The sequence below is a fragment of the Bos grunniens genome, chromosome 17, assembly GCF_055505025.1.
Source record: "Bos grunniens cultivar Pamir isolate PY7600 chromosome 17, Bosgru_T2T1.0, whole genome shotgun sequence".
Classification (NCBI taxonomy): domain Eukaryota; kingdom Metazoa; phylum Chordata; class Mammalia; order Artiodactyla; family Bovidae; genus Bos; species Bos grunniens.
The window spans coordinates 65,564,874-65,578,443 of record NC_141181.1 but is presented as its reverse complement, the minus strand read 5'-3'; the positions used below and the strand labels follow the sequence as shown (position 1 = coordinate 65,578,443).

The 13,570-nt window shown below is 55.9% G+C and overlaps 1 protein-coding gene across 4 annotated transcripts in view; it reads right to left on the bottom strand.

Annotated features, from left to right (window-relative positions):
* The window catches only part of KIAA1671 (KIAA1671 ortholog), a 185,324-nt gene that overhangs the window by 122,961 nt on the left and 48,793 nt on the right, over positions 1-13,570 (bottom strand). For all 4 annotated transcript variants that reach the window (XM_086346037.1, XM_086346035.1, XM_086346038.1 and 1 more), the window contains 4 exons: positions 12,410-12,590; positions 9,044-10,642; positions 7,046-7,133; positions 1,469-4,213 (listed from right to left, as the gene is read on the bottom strand). In XM_086346037.1, coding sequence (XP_086202163.1) covers positions 1,469-4,213; positions 7,046-7,133; positions 9,044-10,587 — 4,377 coding nt within the window. In that variant the 5' untranslated portion in view covers positions 10,588-10,642; positions 12,410-12,590. The remainder of the gene's footprint in view (positions 1-1,468; positions 4,214-7,045; positions 7,134-9,043; positions 10,643-12,409; positions 12,591-13,570) is intronic.

Here is a 13,570-nt window from a genome sequence, read left to right as displayed (position 1 = left end):
ACCGAATGTGGTCCCTGAAAGAGACGTGGGTTCAAAGCCACTCTGAACCTCAGGTGAATTCTCCTATCACTTAATTTCCACAACCTCCCTTTTCTAGGTTGGAATGGCAGGGGGGTGACCTGGAGGGGCCCTAAGTCAGTTTCCACACTGGCCACAGAGCAGACTGTTTTTTTTCTCACCTCTGGACCTCTGCCCACACTGTGCTCCTACCGAGGATGCTCTCACCTCCCATGTATGTCTGACCTCTGCACAGAGATCAAAAGCTTCCCGAGAGCAGACTCCATGCCTCAGATTTCTTCCCCACCTCTGTGATCCCAAGGGCTCAGGTATCAGGTCAGACCTGGGTGCAAACACCAGCTGTGCTGCGCTGGTGCTGTGTGATGTGGGGTAAGTTACTGAACTTCTCTGAGCCTGTGTTTGCTTCTCCTCTTCTGAACAAGATGATCGCACCTGCAGCAAACGCTATGGGCGCCCTGCCCGACACTCAAATACGCGCCAGTGTCGCGTGAGGATTTTCCTCTCCGCATCTGGGCATGGCACCAGAAATCTGAATGTTAACAGCCCCAGACGCAGCCTCAGGCGAGGACAGAGGGAAATGTGGAAACAAATGCCCCAGGTCCCCTGACCCCTGGACAGGATCGCTCAGAGGCGACCTGTGCAGTTCCCACGGGTCTCCAGCAAGAACGAGCCTCAGGTGCCCACAGCTTTATCACCTGCCTTCCCTTCCCTGCCTCACTTCTCCCCCCCCGTCCCCCCGCCCAGTTCCTCTGGGATCACCTCCTGAAACATCCCGCAGGCGGCTGCTTCTGGAGAAACCCAAACCAAGACAATCCCTCTTTCGTGGATTGTCCTGAGGCTCACGTAAGATCGTCACTCAACAACTTCCCCGTGAATGATCACGAAACGTCAGTCGTGGTACTGGAGTCTGGGATACAATGATGGACCTGGTGCAGCATACTGGGCAACAACAGGCGCTCAATAAAGGATACCTAGTGTCATCATTCTAGGACAGGGGTTTCAAACTGATAACCCCACGGCTGTACACAGAGCTGGCAGACAAGTTTTGTTTGAACAAAACAGCATTTCTTTTTTTTAATGCATTGTCCCCATTTCATGACGGGGGAGGGGACTACTGGCCAAAATGTGGATCTTTCAAATTCTCTTGATAAATCAGATCTGCCATCTCAGGACCCCTCTCCCCACTTGTTGAGAGCCAGCTGGGACTGTGCAAAGGTTGCCCCCTTCAGAGACGGCTGAGCAGTCCATTAGCCACAAGCCCTACCACTCCCTAGCACCTCATGCCCAGCCTGACTCCACTCATCTCCAGGCCCACCAGGCCCGCTCCTCATGCCCCGCCTGACTCCACTCATCCCCAGGCCCACCAGGCCCGCGCAGGTCCTGAGTTTGAGGCCTCTGGCCTGCGTGTTTCACCGGCATTTGAGAAAACTGCAACAGCCTTCGTACTCACCTTTTGACTGTCTCGATTCCCCGATTCCTGCCGACAGAGCCCCGTCTTGGTGTCTCTAGCCTCCGCACTCTCCCTGGGGAGACTGGGCCTCCCTTTGGGCTGCTCCTGCCTTCTCTCTCTGGCTTCCTGCATGATGGACAGGCCCTCTCGGATTTTGAGAGGCGGGCCTTTCTCCGAATAGGCCCTCTTGACATCCAGCGGTGACCTTCCCAAGTCCCGCAGGTGGTCGGCCCACGGGACCACACCGCTCTCCTCGCCCCTCCCCGGGGGTTTCCTCGGGGTCCCTTTCCTCTGGTCGGCGGGGGACGACCTGGGCTGCACACTGGCCCCACCGCCTGGATCAACCCAGGCAGTGGCAGGCTTTGACTCAGCCGAGGGATGCTGGCACTTCGCGCTGTGATGTTTACTAACAACGGTCTTCTTCTCATCCTCAGGGATCCCCGAGCCTTTTTTCCGGGGGCCGGCGGCAGGACCCGAAGAGGCCCCTGGATTCTTTTCAGGAGGAGCCGAGTGAGGCGCGCCCCAGAGGGGAGAGCTGACCTTGTGCGTGGCTGCCCCCGGCGTCTCTGCCAGGTACTTGCCGGAGCCAGGAGTGGAACCAGGGCTGGTTTCGGCAAAACTGGCCTGTCTCTGGGGAGCCTCGGCTTCCGGGCGCTCCTTTAGGCTCCTCCGTCTCTGATCCGCCTCATCTTGTGGCCCGGGCCTCTCGGGGTCCGAGCCCCTGAGCTCTGCGGGTGAACCCGCCATCCACTCCTGAGCCTCCCGCGGGCTTCCGGCTGGCGGCCTCTGATACTCGGCCATCAGCGCATCGATATCGAGGACGCTGGACCTGTAGCCGGCCTTGGCTTTACCTGGGAACGTCTCACTGACCGCTTCCGTCTTCCTTCGGCCCAGGAGCTCGCTGGCTTTCGGGGGACTTCTGAAAGCCGGGGGTGTTTGGGGAGCGCCGCCAGGGGACGTCTTGTTCCCGCTGTCCTTCCAGCCGTTCTGAAAACCACCGCCGCCTTCCGGGCCCCGACGAACCCACACGGCATCGGCGTCGGAGATCCTCTCACCGGGGGAACCCAGAATCCCGTCCCCGAGAGACGCCGGATGCTCTGTCGGCTTTGGAAAGCTTGTGTGCTCGCGTTCTCTGCCCAGGGCCCGGTTTTTACCGCCCACAGTCTCCAGCAGCTCTTCACGGTTCAGAGGAACCGAGGTAGGGGTGTAAGAAAGAGGGGATAGGGGTGGGGCTGCTTTTCTAGAAGGTTCTGTCCAGTTTTCAGGCCCCGGCCTAACCACGTTCTTGGCTTTCTGAGTGTCGGGGATCTGATAGGTCACAGCAAAAAAAGTCGCCTTGGGTTCTACAGGCGACCCCTGCTTTGCTGCAGGAAGAACCCAGTCCAGTGACGTACCTGGGCTCCCCTGCCGGGTCCCCTCCCGACCCGGGAGTAGCTGGGGCTTTCCTAAGGCACCCGGGGCCGTGGGGCTCAGGTGGTCCCCTCTTGGCTCCGCCCTGGACGAGTGCTCTGGGGGCAGGAGGCTGAACTCATCGAACTTCACGTCATGGGGCAGGGTCCGCCGCCTCCATCTGTCCAGCCTCTGGTCGCCAGGGCTCACCCTCCGCCTCCTGGCTTCGGGCTCTTGGCTGCCAGCCATGGCCAGGGGCCCCGTCTGCCCCGGCACGTCCGCCTGAAGCTGCACTCGAGAATCATCGGCTTCATCCCTGGCCCTGGGAAGAGGCTCTGGAGGCGCCCCCCGGGGCGGAGCCCTCTCCCCCGGCTGGATTCCGGCTCCTTCGGTTCCCGGGTGCTGGGCCTCCAGGGTAGTCCTCGCAGAGGCGGCCTCGGGGCTCGGCTCTGTGCCTCTCCCTTCGCTGAGCCCCACGGCGGCTTTGTGCCAGCTCACGGCCACCCCGCCTGTCCATCTGGGTGACGGGCAACTGCCTCCATGCGTGTCCTTAGGCTCTCGGTGGAACTCGGGCTTTGGCCCGCTGACCTCACGGGTCCCTCGGGCTTCCCAGATCAAACTGGCCCTTTGGACGGACCCCACCTGGCCCTCCGGCCTGCACTTGGGGTCGGCGGGAGTCATGGCATGGGTGACCTCCTGGGAGGGCAGGGGCCGAGACCGGCTGCTGCGGAGAGTCAGGGCCTTTTCCTCGGGCGCCGTGAGGACGGCCTCGCTGTGCGCGCGCTCCCCGACGGCATGCACGACGTCGTACCTGGGCTCAACCCTCTCGGGCGCGGGGGCGCTCTCCGGGAGCTTGAGGAAGGGGTGATGGCTGCCCTTTTCGCTCCCAGGGTGCCTTCCCAGCAGGGAGGACACGCGATGCTGTCTGGGCTCACCGCTGGAGAAGGCAGTCCCTCCGCCTCGCTCCAGGTCGGGATCTTCCAGCCACTCTCGCTTTAGGGCTGTGGTTTGCGGGAAAGAGCTTCTGGGTCCAAGGAATCTGGATCTGGGCTCCGAGACGTTGGCCAGGTCCGCGGGGGTCGTGGCCCAGGGACTGCGTCCCGAGGGGGCGGTGATGGTATGCTTCTCCACGTGATTCTCGAACACCGTGGCCCATACGGTCTGGAAGCTTCCATCATCATCCGGGGTGCCCTCGGAAGGGCTCCGGGCGCCCACCGCGCTTTCACCCCGAGCGCCGCCGGGGACACGGTCAAAACTGTCTTTCCGCTCTGTCTGTCTGGGTTTCTCCCTGGGGAGGCCAGGCTTCCAGGGGCTTCTTGTGACAGATGTTCCTTCCACGCCATGCCTGTCCTTTGGCTGGGAAAACAAACAAAAAGAAACAATCCATTTATTTAAAGATTAAAAAAATTTTTTAATATTTATTTGTAAAAGTTTGCTACAACATTATAACAAATTCAATGAAGTTTTTTTTTTTTTTTATGTGGACCATTTTTTAAGTCTTTATTGAATTTGTTACTATGCTGCTTCTGTTTTATGGTTTAGGTTATTTAGAGTATGGATCTCAGCCCTCCTGGCCAGGGATCAAACCAGCATCCCTTGCACTGGGAGGTGAAGTCTTCCCCATTGGGCTGCCAGGGAAGTACCGAAACAATCCAATATAGGTCAAAGGATTTGAAATGGAAAGGAAGAGGTGAGGTGACTGAAATCACAGCAGTGAGAAGCCATCCAGTCTTACAGACTGAACACAGCCAGTGAGGGAAAACAGGCACTCTCGCCCCCGCTGGCGAGCAGACAAACGGGCACCGCTCTTGAGCCATTCAGTGCGTCTGCCGTCACTTTAAGATACTCATTTCCTTTCATCCAGCCGGTTTCCTCCCAGAATCCCTGCTTTGCCCACGTGCACAAGCCTACCTGAACAAGAAAGTTCATACAGAACTGCCAGTGAAACAGAAGAGCCTAGATGCTCATCTGAAGGGCTAAATAAATTTTGATATATGCTAACAGCTGACTACCACACAGGCACTTGGACCTACAGAGAGGGGGTGGCTCCCAATGTCCTAAGATCTAAGGACACTTAAAACGCTGTTGTGTTGATGGAAGAAAAGCAGAAGGAGGAACTATGTATTTATAATAAAATACTGTTTAAAAAAACTGTAGGGGTGTGTGCATGTATATACATATATACATGTAGATAAACAGTGGAGAAGAGATATCAATCAATCTGACCAAAAAAAAATAAAAAAGAGCATTGGTTCCATTTATATTAAAATCTAGAAAATGCAAATGAATCTATAGTGACTAAAAGCAGATTGGTAGTTGCTTTGGGGGAGGAGGGGGCAGCTGGGGGGGAATTACAAAGAAGAAACTTGCAGGTGCTGGAAATGTCCTCTGTCTTTATGGTAATGACGGCTTGACAGATGTACACAGAAGTCACAGTTCATCTGCTTTTACACTTTAAATATGTCCAGTTCACTCTATGTCTGTTATACCTCAATAAAGCTGTTCAAGAACAAACTGAGCTCAAACCAGGGCTCTGTGACAACCTAGAGGGGCAGGACGGGGCAGGAGGGAGGGTCAAGAGGGAGGGGACCTGTGGATATACTTAAGGCTAATTCATACTGATGTATGGCAGAAACCAACACACCTTGTAAAGCAATTATCCTCCAATTAAAAATAAGTAAATAAATAAAAGAAAAACTTGAAATTTCAGAAAGCAGCAATCACAAACCCATGAAACCCAGCAGTTATTTTGTGAGATTTTTTTTAAAAAATTAAATAGACTAACCGAAAATACTTTCTAAGCAATTTAATTGCTGGTGATTTTTTTCTCCTTTTCCTAGCTGACAAATGAGGGGGTGAGGAAAGGAGCTGGGGCCATAATGGTGGGGGGGGAGTTGAGGGGGTTTCTATTAACGTTTTTTGATTTTTATTTATTTATTTTTGGCTGTGCTGGGTCTTCCTTGCTATGCAGGCTTTTCTCTAGTTTTGGCGAGCGGGGGCTGCTCTCTGTGGCACACGGGCTTCTCACTGTGGTGGCTTCTCTTGTCTCGGAGTATGAGCTTTAGAGCACAGACTCAATACTCACAGTGCATGGTCTCAGTTGCTCCAAGGCATGTGGGATTTCCCTGGATCACGGATTGAATGTCTCCTGCATCGGCAGGTCGATTCTTTACCACTGAGCCACCAGTGAAAGCCTCTGCTACTGCTGCTGCTGCTAAGTCACGTCAGTCGTGTCCGACTCTGTGCAACCCCATAGACAGCAGCCCAATAGGCTCCTCTGTCCCTGGGATTCTCCAGGCAAGAATACTGGAGTGTGTTGCTATTTCCTTCTCCAATGCGTGAAAGTGAAGTCGCTCAGTCGTGTCCGAGTCTTAGCGACCCCATGGACTGTAGCCTACCAGGCTCCTCCGTCCATGGGATTCTCCAGGCAAGAATACTGGAGTCGGTTGCCATTGCCTTCTCCAGCGAAATCCTATATTAGCATTTAAAAAAATTTCATTTGGCTGCACCAGGTCTTAGTTGCAGCATGTGGGATCTAGTTCCCTGACCAGGGACTTGGGCCCTCTGCATTGGGAGCTGGGAGTCTTAGCCATTGGACCACCAGGGAAGTCCCAACATTTCAAAATCTTCATTAATTTCTCAAAAAAGCAGACATTCTTACACAGGAAAGCCATATCCTCCTGTTTGCACAGACAAAAATTTATGCCTGACAATTATGTTTGCAAACAGTATGCAACACCAAGGAACAGCAAATCATGGGGCATCCCTCATGGCTCAGATGGTAAAGAACCTGCCTTCAATGCAGCAGACTCAAGTTCGATCCCTGGGTCAGGAAGATCCCCTGGAGAAGGAAATGGCAACCCACTCCAGTACTCTTGCCTGGAGAATCCCATGGGCAGAGGAGCCTGGTAAGGCTGCAGTCCGTGGCGTCACAAAGAGTTGGACACGACTGAGTGACTAACACACACACACACACACACACACACACACACACAGAGCAGAGTATCACAGTCTATCATACCGGAAGGGACTTTAAAAGTCCCAACATGAAAGGAAAAAAAAAAATGTCTTATAGTCCATGAGAGGTTTCTGAGTCTTTCCTGGATCTTCGAGATTGTAAAAGCCCCTTTTCCAGTAAGTATCACTACCCACTGGGAGAAAAAAAGGACGTGCCAAGCGGCTTCTTACCTTTTCTCTTGGTTCTCTGGGAAGCTCACCGCTCAGCTCCAAACACTTTTCGTATCTGACTTCGTTGCTTGAAGCTGCACTGGAAAACCTGTCGCAAGAGACCCAAGTTACTTGTGCACGGCCAGAAGCTGGGACTCCCTCCAGCCCACACCCCGTAACCAGTTCAGGAACCCAGGGGTGAAGAGCACTGAGGTCATCAGAGCAACCCTGCCCCATTTCCTCCAAGATGGGTCGTGTCCTTTCCAGTCGCCAAACCTCTCGGGCCCAGGAGGGAGAGAGCCTACCTTAAGCACAGCATCACTGGGGTGGCGGCAGCCCTGGGCTCGGGGGAAGGGGCCTGGGTGTTCGTGCCAGCTCTCCTTCCTGCCTCCCCACTGAGGGAGCTTGGCTCAGGCTCGTGACCTCACCTGAGCCTCTGTCTCTTCATCTATAAAACGGGGATAATTAACGCCTCCCTATCATCTTTTGTAGGTCAGATAAGAGGCTACCCAAGGCCCTAATAGCTACATGAGGGTGTAGAGAGAGGAGCGAAGATGCCCCAGGAGTGATAATTAATGGCTGCAACCCCACAACAGCCAGCAGCCCCACTGCAGACCGACCGCGGGACTCGGGGGCAGTGGGCGGTCAGGGAATGTGTCAGGGAACAGGCTTGCCTTTGCTTCTGGGTGACCTTGGCCCAGTCTTGATCACTCTCTGGGCCTGTTTCCCAGCTGTAAAGGGGAAACGAGAGAAAGGGGAGTTGGAGCTAGACTTTTCCCCATCTCTGCCGAGTTCTCTGGAGCAGAGGCTGAAAGATTAGTTCAGGGTTGGGGGCCTGCAGAGAAGAGGGAGGTGAGACAAATCAAACGTCTTGAACTTGACCCACGGGCAGCAGTCCAAGGGCTGGCTCCAGGGACTCGTGAGGCTGTGCAGGAGTTGTTTCTAAACCCAGAGCCTCGGTTTCCCTACCTGTCAGATGGGAATAACCTGAGGGACTGGGGGGCGGGAGACTCAGGGAGGGGAGGTGCGTGAGGCCCTGACGTGGTGCCCCTTCCTCTGTTCCCTGGTTTTATTATTTTGTCACACCGTGTAGTTGGCGGGATTTTAGCTTCCTGACTAGGGACTGAACCTGGCAAAAGTGCTGGGTCCTAACCACTGAGTGGCCAGGGAGCTCCCCTCTTTCTCTGTTGCCCGAATTCAGGGGTCCTCGAGCCTGGCTGCACATGAAAATTACTTTGGAGACTCTGAAAAACCAAGATGAGAAGCCCTCTCCAGATCTGCTGAATCAGAGTCTCTGGGGGTGGGGGTCAGGCATCGATATTTTTTTTTTTTCCAGGTCATTCTAAATGCTGACAGCCAGTGGTCGCAGCTCTGGCCGAGCTGGTCGCCCTGGTTCCCAGGGCCGGGAGGGCAGTCTGCCCAGAGCTCCCGCCCCCTGGAAGCTCAATTGCTGACAAACTAAGTTGGTGGCGTGCGTGCCACTAATGAGCTGGCGACACACCCTGGTGGCATCTCCCTATCTTAGCCGAGAAGCCACTTGCGGAAAAACAAAGGAGGAAGAGATGTCAGGGGCCAGGCCCTGCTTAGAAAATTATCATTAACCAACAGGATTCATCCTATCATTTGGGACTATTAATAAATACAGTGTGTCGAGGGCTCTCTTGGGCTGAGCGATCTCCAGCGGTATTTGAGTCTTGGCCTTAATCCTTTAATGCAGGCCTTAACATCATTTCCCTTTACGAGATGAAGAAACCGAGGCTCAAGGTGGGGAAAGCGACCCGCTCAAGTCACTGGCCCTGCCGCTGGCACGCACAGTGAAGCGGTGCCATCCTCCACACTTCAGCCTCCTGATCTGAGAAATGGGGGCTACTGCCACTTTCTCTCAGGGCTGGGGTACCAAGTGTGCCCAGTACAGAGCCTGGTGCCCTGCAGTCTCCTTCCACCTCGTGGAGGGGGATCTCTGGTGAGGGGCTGGGGCTCTTGGAGCCTGGGGGAAACCCGTGGGGTATTCCCACTTACAGTTTGGTCAGGTCCGCTGACAGTGGCCGTGTCTGGACCACCCTCCTCCTGAGCTCCGGCTTTGCTTCCGAGCTCTCGGTGGCCCAGCCTTTGATCCGCTCCTGGACACTCACGCCCGCTTTCTCTGGCTCCGGCGGGATGGCTGGGGACTCAGGGGTGGCTGGTGGGGACTCAAACCCCGCTGCCAAGGCCGAGGCGCCCTCCTCCCCAAACAGGCCAATGCGATTCTTCACGCCGCCCCGGGGGGTTTGCTCTCCCCCGACCCGGGTCTCTCCAGCAGCCTCTCTGCTCCTGACCTCAGCCATGTCTTGGCCTTTTCCAGGCCTGGGCAGAGGGGACTGGGGGTCCTTGGCTGCCTTCTCTGGCTCCTTGTCCAGCTTGGCTTTCTCCTCCCCGAGACCCTGGGCACTGGTGGGGGTGACCCTGGCCGGGCCCCCTGCGGTTCTGAGGCTGCCTATCTCCCCCTGCTTCAACAGCAGCCTCTCTTTCCGTTCCTGGATCTTCTGGGCCACCTGCAGGAAATCGGAATCCGGGTCGTGTGGAGGTGCCTCTGCTTTGACCAGACACTCCCTGTCCACCCTGGGTTCTGGGTCCGGCCTCTCGGGTCCCCGCTGCTGGGCGGTGGGCCCTGCTGTGGCCTCATCTGCCACCTTCCTCGCCAAGGCCTCTCTGCTCTCGAACCGGGCCGTGAGGTCCACAGACAGAGGCCTGGGCCTCCTCACCCACGTCTTCTCGGGAGGGGTTGGGGGCAGCTTCCCCACCGCGGCCACCCCACCGGGGCCTGGCTTCGGAGTCTGAATGGACTCGGTGAAGATGGCCGACACAGGCCTTCTCTTCGGGCGAGGCCTGGGTGGCTCCAGGGCGGTGCCTCCCGCGTCCTCCACGCTGCTGGCCTTTGACAGAGGCTCCTTTGGGCCGGTATCCTCTGGGGTAGCCACCGTCCTGGAGTCCTGAGGCAGGGAGGCTGGCCGGGGGAGGCTCCCCACGGGCTTTCGGGCTGGCGGGGCAGGCTTGGCGGCCACCTCAGGACGGGGGGCGGAAGCGGGTCCCTGAGACATGCCTGCATTGGCCTCGCAAGCCCCCTTCCCCAGAGCGGGGCCGGCTTTGGTGCTTTCGAAGATCACGGGGTTTGGCATGGGCTGTGATATGGCGGCCTTAGGGAACAGAGACACGTTTCTCGGGCGGTCCCCACTCCCCGCCTCCTGCCCCGCCAGGCCCGGCATCTTCTCGTTCAGACGCCCTGAGGCCACGTCCTGGGAGAGCCCCCCGGCGGGAGACGGCCTGGCCAGGCTGGGCCACAGGGGTGTCACGTCCGCGGCCTTCTCCTTGGAGAAGGGTTTGGGGGCGAGTCTTGGCAGAGGAAGCAGGCGGACTGGGCTCCTGAGGGGGCTTTTTCCTTCCAAGAGCAGTGCTGAGGGGGGCCCCGGGGCATCGCCAGCCTGGCGGAAGTAGGTCCGCGTCAGGGCCTCCTCCTTGGAGAGCTCGCCCAGGCCTGGCACCCCCGTCAGGGAACTTATGGAGCCGACCTCCACCCGCGTCGCCATGGTTACGGTTGTGGCTCCATGGGGAAGAAGCACGTCAGAAACGGAGAGGCAACCACTAAAAAAAATTTTTAAAGTAAATTTAAGATTCAGTCAGTGTCTGGGTTGAAACAGAGAGATTTGAGGGGGAGATGGAGATGGATGAAGATCAAGAGACCGGAGCCCCGGGTCTGGACTAGAGCTCTCCACTGACCACCGGGCAAGCCTGGGCCAGTGGCCTGCACCTCTCAGCTCTGGGCAAGGTCAGTGGACTAAAAGGCCTGACTCTGAAGTTCATTCCAGCTCAAAGGCTGCCCGAACCATGCCAGTGTTCACTTGGACTTTCCCAACTCGTTTAATCTCAAGGCCAGCTTTCAGGGTAACGAACGATGCTCTCAGCTGTACAGATATGGAAACCAGTGGAGAGAGGCCGAGTAACTGACCTGAAGTCACTCAGAGAACAAAAGAGGCAAAGTTGGGCTTCGAACCTGGGTCAGACTCCAGACGCACACCGCAGGCTCCCAGGGTAAGCCCTGGTGACATTCTTGTCCCTGCCCCTCGCAGTATTTTCCCATTTCAGAGCCTGCGCACGTCAGGCTGATCCTCACCCTCTTCAGGACCAAGCACAGAGAGGGCAGGTGACCAGCGCCAGCTCATACAGACACCCAAAGCCGGTGTTCCCAAGGTCACAGAGTTGGCAAAAGGCCTCAGAACTCCAGCTCCCCAGACCGTCCCTTATCTTTCCCCGTCCCAGTCTTTCCAGAAGTCTTACAAAAAAGAAAAAAGCCATCTTCATTTTCCATTCTACCTGCTGTTATTATTTTTTTTTTTTTGCCTTTGGGTTCTTTTTAGCTGAACACCTATTTTAAGCTGACTGCCTTCAGAGTCTCAGTAAGAAGAGTATCATCAGCTAAGGACGAGAGTTGCCACAAGTCAGGCCTCAGGGAAGCCAAGGGCTCCCTCTGTCTCACGAATCACATCCTCCTCCCTACAACCCTACGAGATGGGGGTGTGATCATCAGCCCCTGTTTTGCAACGGCTCAGGCACGAGCCCCTTGCTCCTCCAGCCATGAGCTCTGCTCTCTCAGGACAGGAGACCTCTCTGGTCCATCCTCCAAAGACCCTGAGAGGCAGGGCTTGTCCTTATCTCCCTTTGTAAGGATGGGGCCCAGAGAGGTGGTCCGACTTGCCAACCATCACACAGCTGAAACTGGATCTCAAGTCCTGGATCCGTTCAACTCTCCCCTTTTAACAGTAACGTCCTGTTCCTTTCTGGTTGTAAAAACTGCCAGACGATTTGCTGTTCTCGATGCGTCCCCTACCCTAAAAACCCCACCTTCATGCCAGTGCTGTTTCCCTACAAAACTGCCCCCATCCTGCCCCCTCGTCTAGATGGGCTAAAAGTAGAAGGTGTTTTAGTTCAACGCAAGCCTCCTGCTTCCCTTCGGGGGGCCCCACACTGCTGCCCCCGGCTCTGACTCACACAGCAGCCTGCAGGAAAGAAAGGCGGACAGATTTTTATCTTTTCTCTTCCCTACACGCTCGATGGTGCTAAACTGATTCCTTCTTCCCAATGCAGAGAACACCGTCTAGATGGGGTCAGAGGCAGAAGAGAGGGATGGAAACAGAGAACCAGAAAATCGAGAGCAACCTGGGAGGAATCCGTCGGCAGTGACCCGGGGCGGAGTGCACAGGCACACAGAGTCCTGCCCCAAACCAGGACTGCTCGTCATTAGAGCCAGCTCCCGTGACCTCCGGGACACAGATGTGAGACATGGGACAAGAACAGGATATTCAGGGGACAGAGAGAAGATTCCCTGGCAGAACCCACAAGAGCCCCACTTACCCGAGCTGGAAGGTCCTGGCTGCAGACGTGTGACTGCTGGAGAAAGCGAGCAGTATCGTGTCTCATCGCGGATGAACGGGACTGTCTGCACACTCGCCTGGCAGAAGCCGGCAAGGGGTGGGGTGGGGGGTGGGGGGCAACAGGGGTAGGCTGGTCCTGGCAGGCTGAGTTTCAGGCAGTTCTGGGGAGACACAGGGCGACAGGCTCAGTTCTGGGGTTCTGGCAAAAATATGGGCACAGACAGCACGAAAGCTTTTGAGCTCCAATCGCATCCCGCTGGCATCTCTGCCAGCTTGTAAAACTCAGCGCTCCTGTCAGCTTTTCAGTATTGTCGCCTTGTGGATACATGTAGGCATTAAGGGTGCAGAGTCCGCAGTCGGCGCTCAATAAAAACCGCCCCTGTTCCTCTGAAATATGTTTTATTGAGCACCTACTGTGTGCAGAAGGATGAATAAGACATATCTCCTTTGTTCAGGGAATTGAGTCTTGTGTGAGAAACACACACACACACACAAGCAACTATGCTGGGCAATAAACATGGCTTATAAAGAGGGACATGGGGGGAGTGCTTCCCTGGTGGCCCAGCGGTTAAGATCCTACGCTCCCAAAGAAGGGAACACAGGTTTGATCCCTGGACAGGGAACTAAGATCCCGCGTGCTGCAAGGTGTGGCCAAAAATAAATAAACCAAAAAATTAAAATAAATAAAGGGGGCTTCCTAAGAGGCTCAATGGTAAAGAATCCACCAGCCAATGCAGCAGCTGAAAGATACATGGGATCGATCCCTGGATGGGGAAGATCCCCTGGAGGAGGAAATGGCAACCCACTCCAGTATTGTTGCCTGGAGAATCCCAGGGACAGTGGAGCCTGGTGGGCTATGGTCCGTGGGGTCACAAAGAGTCAGACACGACTGAGACACTGAGTGACTGAGCACGCATGCAAATAAAGGGGGACATGGGAACACAGAAAAAGGAAGATTGATTGCCTAGAGTTGGGAGTGCTGGTCCCAGGAGACTCCCCTGGCCTAGAGGAGGTAACTCATGAGCACTCGGGAGCTGGCCAACTCGGGAGCTGGTGCCCCTGGCTGTCCTGCTCAGCAGCACTTGGAGGTCCTCACACGCCTCCTTGGGGCCTTTGCACATGCTGTGTCTGCTCTCTGAGA